The 18,848-nt window shown below is 31.9% G+C and overlaps 3 protein-coding genes across 3 annotated transcripts; 2 read left to right on the top strand and 1 right to left on the bottom strand.

Moving 5' to 3' along the window:
* Positions 1–76: 76 nt before the first annotated feature.
* Positions 77–6,768, top strand: LOC130674776 (phenoloxidase-activating factor 2-like). Its single transcript, XM_057480189.1, has 5 exons — positions 77–1,318; positions 3,425–3,519; positions 4,450–4,703; positions 5,279–5,711; positions 5,790–6,768. The coding sequence occupies exons 1-5, from the start codon at positions 1,096–1,098 to the stop codon at positions 5,952–5,954; spliced, it is 1,170 nt and encodes a 389-aa protein (XP_057336172.1). The 5' UTR covers positions 77–1,095; the 3' UTR covers positions 5,955–6,768.
* Positions 6,769–7,767: 999 nt separating this feature from the next.
* On the top strand, positions 7,768–10,110 carry LOC130674242 (phenoloxidase-activating factor 2-like). The gene is made up of 4 exons (XM_057479512.1): positions 7,768–7,797; positions 9,038–9,300; positions 9,434–9,866; positions 9,946–10,110. The coding sequence occupies exons 1-4, from the start codon at positions 7,768–7,770 to the stop codon at positions 10,108–10,110; spliced, it is 891 nt and encodes a 296-aa protein (XP_057335495.1).
* Positions 10,111–12,141: 2,031 nt separating this feature from the next.
* Positions 12,142–18,185, bottom strand: LOC130674603 (uncharacterized). Its single transcript, XM_057479975.1, has 3 exons — positions 17,944–18,185; positions 17,336–17,861; positions 12,142–13,987 (listed from the first exon to the last, which is right to left on the bottom strand). The coding sequence occupies exons 1-3, from the start codon at positions 18,067–18,069 to the stop codon at positions 12,654–12,656; spliced, it is 1,986 nt and encodes a 661-aa protein (XP_057335958.1). The 5' UTR covers positions 18,070–18,185; the 3' UTR covers positions 12,142–12,653.
* Between the last annotated feature and the right edge of the window lie 663 nt (positions 18,186–18,848).

The following is an 18,848-nucleotide window of genomic DNA, read 5'->3' as shown; positions in this document are numbered from 1 at the left end:
GGGAAGATCCAAAAATTTTTATCTAAATGATTTAATAAAATACGCATACTGATATCTGAATTACTGCTCATGGGAAGAGATTGAATTTAATTTTAATATTCTCATTACTCATTACTTATCACGATTATTTTTAAAGATTAAACTAAATGTCAAATATTTATTTGGGGGCTCAAAAATTTTTTTCTCAAGCGTATAATCTCTACCGCTTCTCCCTTCCTTACACTTAGGGTCAATTCAGTATAAATTTGATGTCGCGAATTAAAGAAACATTTTTCGACAAATTTTCACTGTAAAAAAAAATAAAAAGAACAATACGTCATTCCCATTGGAAAAGAAATGTCAACAATAATTTTCTCTGCATAATGATCAGTAGTAAAACAATTATCTATTAAGAAATTATTAAAAGTTAATTTAATTTCAAAATTCAAAGAATTGTAAATATTATCTTCAAGTTGATTACTGACACACATCTGAAGTAATTTGACTCTGAGAGTTTTTTTTTTTTTTTTGTAAATTGATAAGAATAAAAATCAAATTGATTTCTTACTATTTTTTTACGAAATAGAATTTTTTGACGGTGTAAAAAAATCCAAAATAATGTTCAATTGTATTTACAAAAGTGCTTTGTAATGTTTCTACAGCATTAAAAAAAAATTCTATCAAATTTTGGGGGTACCCCATTTCCCCCCCCCCCCTTCTCTACACAATTTTTTTTACTTATTTCAATTGACGGAATTCCCAATGACAAAGTTATTCAATTAAGCAAAAATATCAAATAGTAAATAATCTTGCGAAACCGGAAACTTATTAATTTATAAAAAACTTTTTTATCTATTGTAAAGATGTCAAAAACCCCACACATTGTTTTCTATTACAAATAATTTCATTTTTTCTAACACACTCCGATGCCCAACTTTCACTTATTAATTCATTGCCCCAGTTGACCTTCATCTATTTATTTTATTTCAATGTGAATATTAAAATTTTGGTAATAATGTTTAAATGCATTGCCTGGTTACGCATGAAAAATCATTTACAATTACTCGCACCACGACTATTCATACATATATATATATATATATGTACTGAAAAAAAATGTTTTTTCCATTTATAGTTTCAGTCAGTGTTGAATCAACATCGTGCAATATTTTTAAAATTAAACAAAATAAAATAATTTATTTATTTATAAATAACAAAAACATGACGGAGAAAATTTTAAAGATAAATTTATTAAAATTAATTTCATTGTTCATAATAATTAAACAAACAAGTGGATTTTTGTTGCACAATGTCACTAATCTATCACGTGAACGGAGAAGTAATTGATATTTATAAGTAAATATTGTACACTAATAAAAAAAAAAAAAAATGTGCTGTGACCAAAATTCAGTTCTCTCATTGAAGCCACCGTTTTTAGTGAAATACACGGAAAAAAAAGATTTCTCGGCACATACAATTTTTATTCATCCTAAGAGAATGTTTACTTGCGTCGAGAATTTTTTTCTAGTCTTAACAAAGTTTCTGTGTGCAATTCATTACACAGAAAATTTATTGGGACAAAGAAAAATTTTCTTGGGGTGAGTGAAAAGTTTTTGAGCCAAAATGTACTTTTTTTTTGTGTACGTCTCGTTTGAGCAAACGTACGCTAGTTCGCAGCACATAAATTTTTTTCTCAGTGCAAAGGAAAGCCGGTGTAGAGCAAAATGATACCATTTGAAATAAATAAAAAACATATATATTAGACTGGGCTAAAAAAATCGACTAAATTTTTTTTTTTTTTTTGATACTGTGAAAATATTATTCCTGATGACCAAAAAAAAAAAAAAAGGTTGTGCAAGTTTGAGCCCTTAATATTGATATTAAGAGGTGTATCGTTACGACTATTAGTTTTTTGACAGAAATTTCATTTTTTACTCAAAACTCGTAAATCATCGATCTGAAAAATTTGAGCAATGTATATTCTTGAAGGAAATTTAATGCTTTACAAAAAAGGTCTCTTAATATTTTTTGCTAAATTCACTCCTTCGAAAGTTATTCAAGGTTATTGAAGTCGTTTTAACTCAACTTTAACCTTGAATAACTTTCGGAGGAGTGAGTTTAGCAAAAAATGTTAAGAGACCTTTTTTGTAGAGCATTAAATTTCCTTTGAAAATATGTATCTTAACTAAAAGAAATTTTAATATTTCTAGTAGTTACAAAAATCCAAAATAGATGAAACAAAAAATTTAAAAACAAATCAATGTTTAAGGCACGGTTACAAGGAATCGGCTCATTTTACGTCAATTTACTAAGAGAGATTTTTTGTAGAGAATTCAATTTCCTCTAAGAATCTACATTGCTCAAATTTTCCAGATAGACGATTTACGAGTTTTAGGTACAAAATGAAATTTCAGTAAAAAAACTGGCAGTCGTAACAATCCACCTCTTGATATGAATATTAAGGGCTCAAACTTGCACAATAATTTTTTTTTTTGTCATCAGGAATAATATTTTCACAGTATCGAAAAAAAAAATATATGGTAGTGTACTTTATCCAAAATTTTCCTATAACCGAAATTTTTTTTGTTTTTAAGCTATTGTTACTTAAATTATTTAACTAAAGACTAAAAAAAACTGAGTTTGAGATAAAATCAAAAATTTTCGATTTATTGAGTTGTCTGGACTAATTAGGGCTTCACTCAAGATCGAGATTGTATTGGTCTTGTCTTGACCTCGTCTCGATTTGTCAAGACTCGACCAAGACGATATTATAGATCGCAATTCAAGACCAAGACCAATATCATTAAAAACATCTCGCTAAGTCTTGACAAGACATAAAAAAATAAGTATAAGTATATGAGAATTACTCGTAATAAGACTCCATGCTTTCAAAAAGATTATTAATTAATTATAATAATGTTTATTGGGTTAAAAAGTTAAAACATTTTAGAAGTACTTGAAGCGATCAGGTATATTTATATAAGATTTAAAAAATATTAAGTTTTTCCTTTATTGAAAAAAAAATTCTCAACTGTGTGTTGTATTATGACTGATATTAAGAAAATTTCAGGTTATTCAAGACCAAGACGAGATCTTGACGAGACAATACAAGACAATATTATTAATAACTTATTTTTCGAAATCGATGCAAGACTTACATTTTGAAGTCAAGATCAAGACGAGATCAAAGCTTTCGAGATCAAGACAAGACTTTCCCAATCTTGTCTTGTCTCGGCTCGAGTGAAGCCCTAAATTAACTTGATCCCACTTATTTTACGAACCGTACTTAAGCATATTTGAACAATAAAATTTTTCTTGCTTTAGAACTGGTGACTTATTTAGCCTCAGGTTTTCCGATGTCTGTATCGAAACATGATACATTATTAGAAATCTTACGAATTATTCTCAAATCCTACAATACTAATTTATTTTTTAATTACTTTAGGTGCCGGACTAGTATCACCAAATTGCTATTGCGATGATCTAACTAAATTGTGCAAATTTTCTGATGGTGGTATTGACTTACGGATAACAAATCAGGTGAATATTTCTAAAAATAACTTATTTTGGGTAGAAAATCCATTTGTGGCCACTGTTCAATTTTCGGACATTTAATACTTTATTTTCATTAATGAAAAAATATAAAATAAACCTTCTATTGCAATAGAGTGATAAATGCATTTTTGAATTTAATTAAAAAATTAATTATGTGATTGCGCATTTTTACAAATTATATTATTAAAATTTTTCAAGCGTCTAAAATTGGCCTTAAAGTGATGAAAAACGTTACTCCTACCCTATGGTACATGCTCAAAGTAAACGCTATTAAATGCCTAATTTCGGCTTCATGAACGTTATTATTAAACACTGATCATTACTGATTGGTCGGATGCAGTGTTCAATTTTTCTTACAGCACTAGTGCATCCTCTCTACCCGGAATTTCAGAAAAATGGGTGTGGCATATCCCCTCTCTGTAGTCCAAGTTATTGAAATGTACAAGATACGTTATCGAGGTGATCGCGCCTCTACTCAAAGCTAACAAAATAAATAACACATTAATTTTTATAAAGACGAATTATTATAACAATTGCGACTGTATGATGATGTCTTCAGGAATTTAACAGCGTTTTTATTTTGAGCACTTACTATATATAAAATGTTGCAGACAAATATAGTTGAGTCTGCAAAAGAATGGGCTTTTCTCCCACAATATTTCTACAATTGTCATTACTACGCATGCGCGTTAGTGTAAAGTCATGGACTTCATCATAGCTAAGTAGTGGGAGAAAAACCCATTCTTCTGCAGACTCAACTATAGTAATGTCGAGTATAGGACTCTCGTTTGGTTGGTAACAGTCGCTGGCGCCCATGTTCCTAGACCCGAAACTCGAGTATTATACTCGATAGCACTAGTTATCTGAAATACAATTAAACAGAATATTGATTCGATAATGTTATATTATTAACAGGAATGCCCAGAAGAGTGTCCACTCGGCAAAGCTAAATATTGTGATTTTGCTGTGGGGATGGCAAATGAAATATGTGGTGGCAGAAAATTAACAGATACTACTTATGAGAATGGTATTGCTAATATTGGAGAATATCCATGGCATGTTGCCATCTTAGTACGTATTACCAGTGAAACTTATCGCACTGCTGGCGCAGGAGTTCTAGTAACAAGTAGTCATGTTCTGACTGTTGCTCATAAAATTAAAACGATACCGTAAGTTTATTTTTCAATTTAATTTCAAGTACGAGTTTAAAATTATTTCCATTTGACTGATAGTCTGTAGCATAACCATATTTAGAAGCAGACACTGATCAAAAACTCCAATTAAATCTGATTGAAACTCAATCGAATTCAATTGGAAAAAATGATATAAATTTTGTACCTTTATCATTTTCGATCGAATGCAATCGGAAATTTCAGATTGAGTCCGATTAAAAATTTTTCAATCGGACTTAAACGAAGCTTATAATCAGGAGAAAGCAATTATTATACTAAGATGATTCGCGTCAGATTTTCACAAGATCGTTATATACTTGGAAATATTATTCTTGTTTGAAATACTATAGTGTCATGACCTACAGGATTATAGGCTGGATTCCCATATGGATATTTTTAAAAGGAAAATTACTGTAACCATTGGAAATATTGCTATGATTGTGGTAATTTCTGTATGTGTTTAATTCAATTTCCGTCAGGTGGCCAGCATAGACCGGCTTTGTTATGACACCGTAGTTTTTTAAGCAAGAATAATTTCACCGCGTCGTTAACCGATGAAATAATTATTACAGATCCAGTTCAATAAGAATTCATATAGGAGATAGTCTTGGATATGGAGACGATGTTCCCTGTCAAGTATATGATTACCAAGCTCGTTATGTCATAATTCACCCTAAATTTAATGCTCAAACAGCACAAAATAATTTAGCATTGATAAAGCTCACTGAGTCAGTGCCATTAGCCATCAGTCCTCATATTAATATCGCATGTTTGCCACAAAAAGCTCCTAAACCAAAAAGAAGATGTTGGGTATCAGGATGGAATGAAGACGATTTTCATCCTTCTGGACGTTTTACTCAGCCATTAAAAGAAGTTGATGTTCCGATTGTTGATGCTAAATTATGTGAAGAGCGTCTGCAGACCACAAGACTAACGCATAGTTATAAATTGGATAAGAAAAGTTTTATTTGCGCCGGTGCTGAACCAGGAAAAGATTCTTGCACTGTAATTGAATAACAATTTTCATAATTAATTCAATTTCTTATGGGTTAATTGATTTTGTTGTTTCTCAAATTTTTTCAGGGTGATGGTGGCGCCCCACTAGTCTGTGAACGAGAAAACGGTCGGTGGGAAGTTGTGGGATTGGTTGTTGGTGGTATTGGATGTGGACAAACGATCCCTGGTCTTTATGTCAACATCATTGCCTATGTTGATTGGATTCGTGAACAAATCTTCAATTCATGTTAATTGTCTTCTTAAGATTTATCGATTTCTATTATTAAAAATATACTACCCGGAAAAAAGCAGTAACGACTACGATGCAGAACAGTACTGTAGACATTATAATGTATGAAATAACCAAATATCGGCTGTGTTACCGCTTATCCACGTGTCGGGCTCAAACAGAGGTCTCTGAGTCCTAGTTGTGGAATAAAGATCTAGTGACCGGTAGAATAGGAATATTATCGATCACTGGAGCTTCACCTGTACTGACTACTCTTATGGATTTTTTCTGTGGTTTTCTCATGCTCCTGCACTTTCACCACCAGGTGAGGTGTAGGGCATCCTACAATGATGTATGTAGAGCTAGGGACTAAATTGCAAATATTCCTTGGGAACATGCTACGAAATTATACATCTATGAGTAATAGTTTAGAAATATTCAATGTTTACCTCCTGGAACGCAACTATTACTCTTTCGACGCGACTCTTTATGTTACTACAGAGTTATAAGTACTGTATACTTCACTGTTGCGCAATAGCCGGACATGTTATTAGCCTCATTCACGCACTGCGCATGTCTCGTGAGTGAACATTCTGTAATAAGACAAGCGAAGCGGGATTAGAAGTGTGTCATGGAACTCATTACTCACTATAGATAGCCACAGTACTCACTGCTGATAGAAAAGTAGCTATCGCTATCGTCGTAGCAATCCTTACGGTTTCATGAGAGATTTGGTTATTTTGTATATTATCTTAATTACATTACTGTTCTGCGTAGCAATGGGTACTGCTATTTTTTCCGTGGATTTAGGTTAGATCAATGATTGAATTATAACATTTTTTGTACGTCTTAATAAAATGAATATTAATAAACAAAATAACTGATTGCAAAAATTTAGTAGATGATTATTCAAATTGATACAGAATTGAATTCGTCAAATTTTTGTTGTTTGTTTTTTTTATAAAGGTATTGAATGTCGAAAACAAAGTTGAAAGAAAATGTATGAACTAATTAAACGAAAGCCTTCTGGGCATTCATTAACGACTTAATGAAGAATCAATTCCGTCTACCCAGTTTTAGTGATTGGGAACAAAGGAAGACCTTGGAAATTGAAAAAACATATTGATATTATTAAAGAAATGAAATTTTTGTAGATTTTTCTATTTGTATAAGTATTATTGAAATTAATTCAATTTATTTTATACCTGCGAGAGGTTGAGCAGTCCAAAAATACGTGGCCAGCATCGTTCTCGCTGATGGCCGGTGGTTCGAGCCATTCAAGATTACGTCTCAACTTTTTTTGAGCTCAAAAATACTATTGTTTGATAATGTTTGAGCTCGGACAGATTGAAAATGTATTCACATTTTTCCATTTATTTGTCAAGTATTAGAAGATAACAACTTGGGACATGACATCTGGTGGTAAAACATCAATTCGTTTTTATTGTGCACATTCTATTGGGCTTACACTTGAATTTCTTACCAACGCTCTCATCATATGTGCGTACATAGATAACAATTTTCAACACAATAGTCAACTACTTTTTTTAAAGACACGCCCCTCTTTCCCATTTCAGTTCCAAATGGTAATAAATATGATCATTACAATTATGACACACATATTGATGCATATATATACCCAAAAAAAATAATGTTCTATTTATTTATAATCTGAACCAGTGTACAGTAAGCGTCGTAAAAGATTGTTAAAAGAATATTAAACGATATAATTCATTAATATCAAGAAAATGTCTAAAAAAGTTTTTGAAATAAATTTATTGAAATTTATTTTATTATTTATAATTTTAAAACAAACAAGTGGATTTATGTTGCATAATGTTACTAAGATATTACGTGAACGAAGAGGTAATTGATAGTTAATAATTTATTTTATACAAGGAAACTGACGGCAAAATAAAACCCTACTGTTTATTACATAAAATGTTTTATTTTGTTAAAATTTGGACGTTTTTCAATCATAAGAACTACAGACTTCAAATTTAGAGTGAATATTGGTTAGAATACGTGAAAATTAATGTTGGAACTTTTCTTTAGAAAACTGACTGTTATGAAGTTTGGGGGGGGGGGGATCAAACATATTAATGTAAGCTACTCTTTCCTGAATACCGAACCTTTTGGCCAGAAGGCATCTTGAAGTCCGTAGCCTCTGACATCTGAGGCTACCCCCAGCCTGTGACGAAGTTCACCCTCACCAGAGAAGGGTGAGGACATTAAAGCGGATGAATAAGAGGTATTCCGATGGGACCCTCCAAGAGGACCTAACGTGACATCATTTAGCCATTCTCGCCTATCCTCTTATTATATCAATTGTTATTAACCGTCAGTATTATACGATTCGCTGTTGGGTTCAATAACGTTTAATTGTTAAATAAATAGTTAGTTCTATCACTAGCAAGTAAAACATATTAAAGTGCCCTTCTTACATGAATTTCCACGTTTTTCTTCCATAAGCCCTATAGAATTGAAATTTTGAATGAATACCTATAAAACAAATTTCTGGGCAAGTCTGCTCTCAAGATCGATAGGTGCTAGGTCTTATTCCACGTATGTGTCTTGCTGCAGATTCTTGTGACTAGATACACAAGAACTTCATGCCAGATTATAACTCAATTCTGGAGGAAGACTATAGTTCAAAATAGTTGCTCATGGCGAGAAATGCGCCAGAAACTTTTCAACTGCACCGTATCTAAGATATCTTCAATATTCTTGTGTACAATCTCTTGAGCAAGTCATACACAAGTCTTGATGATTATTCTTGCTAAATCATCTTGCGCAAGACCCAAACGTAGAAAAAGTCACTAGTGACGAGGGTATTAGCTTAGTGCACCGGCAACAGAATCTTGCTCAAGCATGTGTTACTTAAGGAGTTAAAAGTATTCGCACATCCCTAAATAATATTCATTCTCTACTTTTAGAAGTCGGACCAGGTTCACCAAGTTGCTATTGTGATGATCTAAATAAATTATGCACATTTTCTGACAGTATTAGCTTATCGAGTAGAATAACAAATGAGGTAATTTTTCTTGAAAAAATAAAGTTAATCAATGTTATTAGTGATTGAATTATCAATCAATATTATCAATAGGAACGGCCATCTGAAGAGTGTCCAGTTGGCAAAGCTAAATATTGTGACTTCGCCGTGGGGTTGACAAGTGAAATATGTGGTGCTAGAAAATTAATAGATACTACTTATGACAATGTAAGGGGCACTGCTGATATTGGAGAATATCCATGGCATGTTACCATCTTAGAACGTATTAGCAGTGCAAGTTATCGCACTGCTGGTGCGGGAGTTCTAATAACAAGTAGTCATGTTTTGACTGTTGCTCATAAAATTAAATCGATACCGTAAGTTGCATTTTTTTAATTTTGATTCAATTTCCATCAGGTGGCCAGGATAGTCCGGCTTTGCTATGACACCATAGTTTTTAAAGCAAGAATAATTTCACTGCGTAATTAACCGATGAAATAACCATTACAGATCCAGTTCAATAAGAATTCATATAGGAGATAGTCTTGGATATGGAGACGATGCTTCCTGTCAAGTATATGATTACCAAGCTCGTTATGTTATAATTCACCCAAAATTTAAGTCTAAAACAGCACCGAATAATTTAGCAGTGATAAGACTCTCTGAATCCGTGCCATTAGCCATCAGCCCTCATATAAATATCGCATGTTTGCCACAAGGAGCTCCTAAACCAAAAAGAAGATGTTGGGTATCAGGATGGAATGAAGAAGATTTTGATCCTTCTGGACGTTTTAATAAGCCATTAAAAGAAGTTGATGTTCCGATTGTTGATGCTAATATATGTGAAGAGCGTCTGCAAACTACAAGACTAACGCACAATTATAAATTGGATAAAAGGAGCTTTATTTGTGCCGGTGCTGAACCAGGAAAATATACATCTGACGTAATTAAATAATTGTTCATATAATTAATTCAATCTATCATGGATTAATTGATTTTATTGTTTCTTGAATTATTTTCAGGGTGATGATGGTGCTCCACTGGTTTGTGAACGAGAAAACGGTCGGTGGGAAGTTATGGGATTGTTTGCTTGGACTGTTGGTTATGGATCAACGATACCTGGAATTTATATAAACATCAATAATTACGTTGATTGGATTCGAGAACAAATAGTCAATTCATCTTAATTATCATTTTGATATTCGACAATTTTGAATATTGGAAACTGACTATTTTCATTAGATGAATAATTAAACAATAAGATTTTTTGTACGTCTTAATAAATTAAATATTGATTTTAAAAAAATGTTGGGAAATCCAAAAGTGCACACCTCAATCGCTCATTTTATTGTTGATCATTACTTTTATTTTATTTTTATGAAACCTGTAAATTGTAAATCTGATTTTTACATTTCTTGTTTTCAGTTTAACTTTTCATCAAATAAACCGCATTTTTGTATTAGATGTCACTAGTGCTTCTGCTAGTAGTTGATGGAGAAAAAAATAAAAATGATAATAACAACAGTAAAAATACGAACGGCAGCTAAATTTTTTGTGAACAATCAGTTTTCCGTTTGTAATTAATTAGAATTAGGGAAGGGTGGGGCAGAGCGGCCCCCCTAAGCCAATTATTATTTTTTGTGGCTTTCAACCATACGATCACTTTACTTTTGTCCTATTTCGAACAAATTTATGGACATTTTGCCAAAATTCTGAAAAAAATTTTTTTTTTTTGTGGGGCAGAGCGACCCCCCTTCAAAAAGTGATAAAAAAAATTTTTTTTTTTCGTTATTTTTTTTTTAAATTGTTTTCATCATTAAGAATGTATTTCTTTCTGTTGACAACTATTTTTGGTTTTATATTACTCGAAAAAAATTTTTTAAAGCGTAAAAAATCGTTCACTCTCGATTACCATAATTACTAATCGTTATTTAATAAAAAAAAAAATCAATTCTATAATTTTACTTTATTTCAAAAATTTATCAACTAAAAAAAAAAATTAATTTTTATAAATTTTTAGTGACCAAATTTTCCTCTTACATAGAGAAACGGCCGAAAAATATGAAAAAATAATTTTTTCGGAAGTTTCGGCTGGTCCATTTTGCCCCAGGTGTTATGCGTAGGGCTAGAAATGTGGAATTATAATTATTTTTTTTCAATTTGACGATAAAAATATGAAAAAATCACTTTTTCAAAATTTTTGGCTTGTCCATTTTGCCCCAAATCTCATGCGTAGGGGTAAAAATGCGCAAACATATCGGATTTATAGTAATTAGTCGAAAAAAAAAAAATTTTTTTTTTGGTCAAAATTTCAGGGGGGCCGCTTTGCCCCACCCTCCCCTATACACAAAGAACTTAGATAGCGATTTTTCATAGAGTTCTTGTGATAAAAAATACCAAGATAATATAAAAAATCGGTCTATTGGTTGACCCTGTGGGCCAGCCCCAAAACTTCCCGCTGTTTTTGAGCTCAAGGACCTCGAAAACATTATTGTGGATACATTTTCGAGCTCTTCAAGCTCGAAAATACTTTTGTGTGCCGTTGTTTTCGAAAAAAAACGTTTTTTACAATTTTTTTCCAACGATATCTCTCAAACTAATTGACCGATTGAGACTCAAAATGTCAAGATCTGATAGAAAATCGATTTTCGAAAATCGGACCGAAACCAATAACTTCTCGAATTTTTGAAAATTTTCAATTTTCTCAGCGAGAAGTCAAAAACGTCAGGTCGATTAATTGCGTCTATCAAGAGTTTTTGTGTTTACGGAGTTTTATGTGTAACATTGACAGCAATCTTTTCTTAGGTTAAAAAAATTCATATTTAATTAATGGAATAATCAATTGACTTAACTTTGGGTCGAAATTATTCTTTAATTAATCATCTTCGTATTAATGGATATTTGTAATATTTATGGAGTTATTTCGAGTTTCAAGCAGCTGTTTCAAATTTTTGAAATAATTATTTGATAAAAATCTTAAAATGCTTCGAGAGTTTAGATTTTTGAATTAAAATAAAATTTCGATAACATTTTTTTGTATAGCATTCAATTACCTGCAATATTATATGCGATGTTAGAGAATGCCAACGAACGAACATATTAGGAAAAGTTGTTTATTTTAAGTTTTTTCGAATGATATCTTTATAATTAAGTTTTTATTTATTAATTAATACACTCAATACATGGAAATCGCAGATTAATAATTGTTAATGACAAAAAACACACCATTTATTCCACTTTCAACTTTTAAGCAGCGGTTTAATTTTTATTAAGTTTAAATCCGTTATCTTACTCTCTGAAAACGAATTAGGGAAAATCACTATTTAGCAGTGAATAGTCACTTATTGCTAGTGCAAAGTATACCACTATTTAAATTAGTGATATACATTTCACTAGCAAATAGTGTATAGTCACTAATTTCACTATATCATATTTAAGAGAGTACTTTGAGTTTCTAGAGATTCAAAACTCAATCTTAAGAAAAAAGTTGAATCAACTTCTTTTGGACAATATTTTATGTTTTACGGAAAAATGAGAGTTGTATTTTGGGTATCATTGATACATATTCAGATATTTGAGAGTTTAAATTATTATTTACTTAGTGACCAAAACCTGCAGATGACACCTTTTTTGAATATCATCGAGTGCAATTATCAAATCCACATCAAGCAATCAGTGAATACTAATTACGGATTTACTACTAATTTAATACTTGGTTTCGAGATAAAAATCACTCGCGGCTATTAAGAAGAACCATTCGCCCAGGAAAAAAAACAATTCTCGGTTGCGATCTCAATGACTTTATATTCCCGAACCTTCGCCTTATCAGAACCTGTTTGCGAAGTTTTGAATATTTATGAAAGAGCAGTTCGATTGCAAAAATGAACACACTCCACAGTAAAATCACTCCAGTGATCATGTAACTGAACACCAAATTATCAAAGTCAATCTGCTCATACTTTTCTTTTTCTTTAATTTTATTAATCTTCTTTAACTTTTTCGAATATTCTTTGCTCGGTTTGTTGTCCCGATAATAAATTAAACCTGTTTCCACCGATAGTGCACCCATTTTATCGACTCTATCTTTCAGCGGCCAATCCTTCCTGGTCCAGTATACGAAATATTTACTAAATACGACGTCTTTAGAAATATGTAAATTTTTCAAATTTAAAGCGGAATTTAATTGAGACGACCTCATGTTGATGCATGCAATAGTTGAATTTTCCTGTGCTTCATATGGGCATTTTTCAAGATGTAGCAAACTCGATGGGTGTAAATATTTTCTGTCCTCATCAGTAACCCACAACTTTTGATCGATCATATCATTCTCTAAAAGTTCGTGATAATAGACGTGGTATTTATTGTCTCGGAGATCTTTCAGCGACTCGACGTTACGTCGGATTGGTTTTGACAACATTGCAGATATCTGGCCCTGAAACTCGGGCATTATTATAAATATAAATAGAAATCCGGAAAAGTAAATGATTCTCATAGACAAACGGTCCATTGGAGACATAACTCCCATATTGGCCAACATTCTCACCACGTCCATAATACTTTCACTAACTCTGAAGGTATTATTAATCAATATGACCACCAATATCAATAATAGACAAACTATCGATAGAACAATAAATTGTATATTGTAAGTTATTTCACTGATCACCTTCAAGTAATTCGACTTTTTAGTCAGTATTGAATATTCGATTAAAGTATACTGTGTCATAACGTCCATAAACTGATAGTTAGTATCTGATAATTGCGTTAATTTATCATTGGCATCACACACTTTTCTTACTATCTCGTCAATGTAACCATTATTCATCATTTCTTTGGTAAAACCTTGTTCCGTGAAGTGGACTAAATATGTTGCATTAATGTACGGAAGTAATGTATATATTGATGGAATTTTTTTATTCGTTATTGTTTTCAAGTAATTTCTTATCATTTCTACTTTCTTATCTAAAGTCACATTTGGAAATCGCTCAACAGCTAATAATTTTATTTTATTTTGTTTTAAGTGTTTTGTTTTATCAAAAATCATATTCTGACATATTTTTTTATCTGTAATCGAATATATAAATACTATTATACAAAGAGGTATGTGAATCGTGTTCGAATCGAATTGAATCAAATGATCCTTTTTTTTTTACTAAGACTTGAACTATAGGATAAGATAGTACAATTTCTAGTCGTTTAAACGGAAATTTGTGAGTTATTCGGAAATTTTCAAATAAATTAGATAGTTTACTTGCGAATAATCCGAATTATGCAATTCGTAGTTTGAATCAAACAGTTCAGTTCAATTCGATACGAATGATTTACAAGTTTCAACTATTCGCACGCCCCTCATAAATACATATGCAAATACAGTGGATTTCATTAATAACGACTCCTAACCTATACTTTTGGTAGATAGGGGAAGGTGGCCCAAAGTGGGTACCCCGCCTAAAGCGGGTAGGCGCTTGTGCGCCGACGCATGAAACGCAAGGGACAAGGTATGCGTATGTCGAGGTTACCTGAGTACTTCCAAGTTTCGCTCAGTCCCAAACGAGAATTAATGAAGCGGTATGGCGTAATTACACGCAATTGAAAAAAAATTAATACCTTCTCAAAAAAATTAAAGGTATATATTTTCTGATTATTTAAAAACGAATGCACTTATTATATCGTTGATAATTTTCTATTAATTTGAGCCTATTTGAGTTAAAATTGAGAATATAATATTAGCGTTTTGCTTTGAATTATTTGAGTTTAGCATCACTTGGATAAAAAACGTGTTCTCGGGCAAAGCGGTTAGGGCAAAGCGGGTAGGGCAAAACTGCTAGAGACTAATTAAAATAGTCTAAAATTATTTTTTACCGGTACCTGGTGCGTACCGTACAGTAATACACCAAAATCTGCGAAAGACTGAATAATTAGTCGAATATTATCATTTATATAATTAACAAAAAAATTTAATTACAAGTTACTGATTAAATAGTTATTTATATTAAAGTATTGCCGTATTTAATAAGTTAGCCGTTTAAGTTGTTGAAGACTGATTAAATGAAACTAAAATTATTATTTAAAAATCTAAAATAAGCATATTTCCCTTAATTGTAGTGCCAACCCGCTTTGCCCGAACGGATTACCCGCTTTAGGCCCCCCCTCCTAGGGCAAAGCGGTTTTTGGAAGTGTTTTTTAATTTTAATAATAAATCATAAATTAATCCAAATCTATACAATATTGCTTATTGATTTTAAAGTTCAATATATCCTCTATCAAAAAATAAATAAATCATTATTGTTATCATCTAAATACTAAATTTTTTCGGCTCTTAACGTTAACATACCCGCTTTAGGCCACCTTCCCCTAATGGTTCGGTTACAACGACTTTGGATATTACAGCAATTTTGGGTATAGCGTCCAGTTTTGATGAATCATTTATAAAAAATTTCCTGAAACCTTTTACAGGTAATACGACCGAGTCTATACTCAATGAAGGAGTCAACAAACGAATACACAAAGGCTCATTTATGAGGTTTCCTTATCTCTTGTTTATAATCTCAGATGGTCGGCAGTTGTGATAATTCGCTTAAAACTAGTTATTCAGTAATTTTTCTCATATTAGATTGTTAGTTCTTCATGGCACCCGATAGAAGAACGTTTACTGTCAAAGAAAAAGTGAATTTTATTTCGAGACTTGAGAATGATGGAAGCAATATTAACTTGTGCAAAGAATTAAATATTTCGCATTCTACAGTGTCAACGATGTGGAAAAACCGCTCTGAAATAATGAAATCCTTTGAAAAAAAGTCTTTGAGTTTGAAAAAAAAATCGTAGACCAACTCATGAAGATATAGAAATTGCTCTTCTAATGTGGTCTGAAAATCGAAGAAGCCAAAACGTTCCCATAAGTGGTCGATTGTTACAAGAACAAGCTAATCACTTTGCGAGGCTCTTCGGAAAAACGGACTTTGTTTGTTCTGAAAGCTGGATATATCGATTTCGCCAACGCCACGATATTGTAGTTCGTAGAATTTGTGAAGAAGCAGCCAGTGTGTCGAAAAGTGACTGTGACAATCGAGTGAATACAGTTTTACCGAAATTAACTGAAGGATACACGGTTAGTCAAATATGGAATGCTGATGAGATGGTTATTTTTCGAGTTAACTCCCGAAAAAATATTAAAATTTAATGGAGAAAAATGCACAGGTGGAAAGCTGTCAAAGGAAAGAATTATACCGTGCTCGATGCTTCAAGTATGTCTGGAGAAAAACGAAAATTATTAGTTATAGGTAAGGTGAAAAAACCCAGATGCTTCAAAAATATTAAAACGTTACCGGTTGATTATGAAGCGAACAAAAAAAATTGGATGACGTCGGAGATTTTTGAGAAAGTTTTACGAAAATGGGACTCAGAGCTTAGACGAGACAAAAAGAAGATCATTTTATTTGTGGATAATTGTCCAGCTCATCCGCAAATTCAAAGTTAAACCAACATAAAACTGGCATTTTTACCACCAAACACTACATCAGTTATTCAGCCGATTGATCAAGGGGTTATAAAGACGCTTAAAAGTAATTATCGAAAAATATTAGTACAGAAAATGATAAATGCTATTGAAGAAAAAATTCCATTCTCTGTTAATCTTCTCGATGCCATTGAAATGGTAACGACAGCATGGTCACGAGTAACTGCAGAAACAATTAAAAAATTTTATGTGCATGCGAGGTTCAGTAAATTTTCGAATCTTATAGCAAATGATGAAGATCTTGGTGATGAATTGGACAATACACAGCTGGCACAGTTGGCTACAATTACGAACTGGGAAACTTTCGTTAATATTGATGATCAAGTTATTACCACCAGTAGTCTAACTGATGATGAAATTATTAGCAGCGTTGTTTCACAATTGACACCCGTAGGTGAAAAAAGGAAAGAAGACGAAGACGAAGAAGACGAGGAAGAAGATTTTCACGTTGATAAGATTCCGACAACTGAGGATGCAGTTTGTGCTATAACAATACTGAAAAGATATTGCTTATTCGGTGAAAAAAAAGGCAATCTAGATATCGAAAGAATTATGAAAATGGAACACTCTTTAAATTGCATATTAGCACAAGAATTGAATCTAACACAAAGCAATATTACTGCTTATTTCAAATAGTATTTGTAAGTAGGCATTAAGCGATTAGGCGGATTGTATGACTGTTATTGTATTATTTAACAATAAATTTTATTTTCGAGCTGTCTTAATGTCAAGTTTTCGGTACTCCCCACTCCTACCCGTGAATATAGTGACTTCCGGATATAGTGACGAAATTACACTGGTCCCTTCATCGTCGTTATAAGTGAAATCTACTGTATGTAAGTTTGAAAAAATTCTGAAATATATGAAACGCAAGTGTTCTGAAAACAAATAAATACCTTTTGAATATTTTAGATTATAGAATGTCCACTTCTCGTCAGCTTTATCTATGAATACGTTGCTGGCATAGAGTTGGACCCACGGTGACGGAGCGTAATTTGTGAACGGATTTAAAGTGTAAACAATTGTCGAATCTCTTTCACTGTTATTACACAAGTAATACGCAGATAATAAATCATATTTCCATAGCATTCCTAGCACGGGTTGAGCATTCATACAACGAGAATCTTTCGTCGTGTCGAGAACGAAAAACGGAGACTTGATACTCCAAATTTTTGATTTTCTCAACTCTCCAATAAGCGCTGTCAGTTTTAGAAACGATTCAAACAAAAGGACATACGTCGGATAAGTAGGAATATACCCTTCGATCTTCGTTGGCTTGAAATCTTCGTTAATGATAATAAACGACGATTTTAAATTATTAATATCAGGTGGATTTTTAACTTTGTCATCGTTATTAATCAAATCAGCACTTATTATAATTGGATTTGAATTATTTGTAAAACATTTCTCCACTATTTCTCTCTATTGATAACAATAAATAATTTATTAACTAATCACCATTTAGACACTAATTTTCAAAAATTGAATTAATAATAAAAATTACCGCATCGCTAATGAGACGCTTTGATGAATCTTCTCTTGACGAAGGTGCATAAATTTTTATATTACTGCTCGAAACATTGACGATAAGTAAACAATAATAAAATAATATTGTTTTATTACACTTCATTATTCTGACAGTATAACGCAACAATATTTAATCACTCCAATCTCCATTGGAGAAAAAAAAAATTTAATATAATTTAAATTATTAATCTTATATTTTTTTTTTTCAAACAATAAATTTTCTATAGACTTATATTAATGGAGAATTTTTTTAGTACCTCCGTATGCTGCGTTAGCAGAATAACTACTAGCTTTTCAAATGATGACAAAAATATAGAAACACAAAGCGTATCTATGACAACAGTTGTTACAGCAAAAATACATTTTTTATGACAATCTACCGTGACGAATTATCTATATTTGCTGCTATCTAAAGGCATCTTTATGTCTTTTCACTATTTGTACTGTCCACTTAGGCAATCAAGCACTTGCAAAGTGTGAACCTATTTGTTTGTAACCAATTAAGTCACTCTACAACTGATTCCATCTTTCAAGGTTCACGTCAAGGATGCATTGAAAAAATATGTATATGTTTTTGAAGCCATAACAACGAAATCGATTTTTAAATTTAAAATAAAAATATGTGTCCATATCCATAGCCGACTCTCATTTAAAATTTTAAAAACTAACTTAGGTGATCATATGGGAAAATTAGCACCGATTCCTTCCTTGCCACTTAAATATTTCCGTCGGCTTGTCTATATATGTATAATCAATTGATCAGAAATCGGTATATCCTAGAGGTGAGTCCAAAAGTGAGATATCTTATTTATTAAACAAACATAACCCATTAGCGTCTGAATCAATGATATAACTTCCACTGGTCCATTATTCTCAAATAAA

This window comes from Microplitis mediator, chromosome 9, assembly GCF_029852145.1.
Source record: "Microplitis mediator isolate UGA2020A chromosome 9, iyMicMedi2.1, whole genome shotgun sequence".
NCBI classification, from domain to species: domain Eukaryota; kingdom Metazoa; phylum Arthropoda; class Insecta; order Hymenoptera; family Braconidae; genus Microplitis; species Microplitis mediator.
The sequence above is the reverse complement of the archived record's forward strand: the minus strand, read 5'-3'. Positions and strand labels throughout refer to the sequence as shown.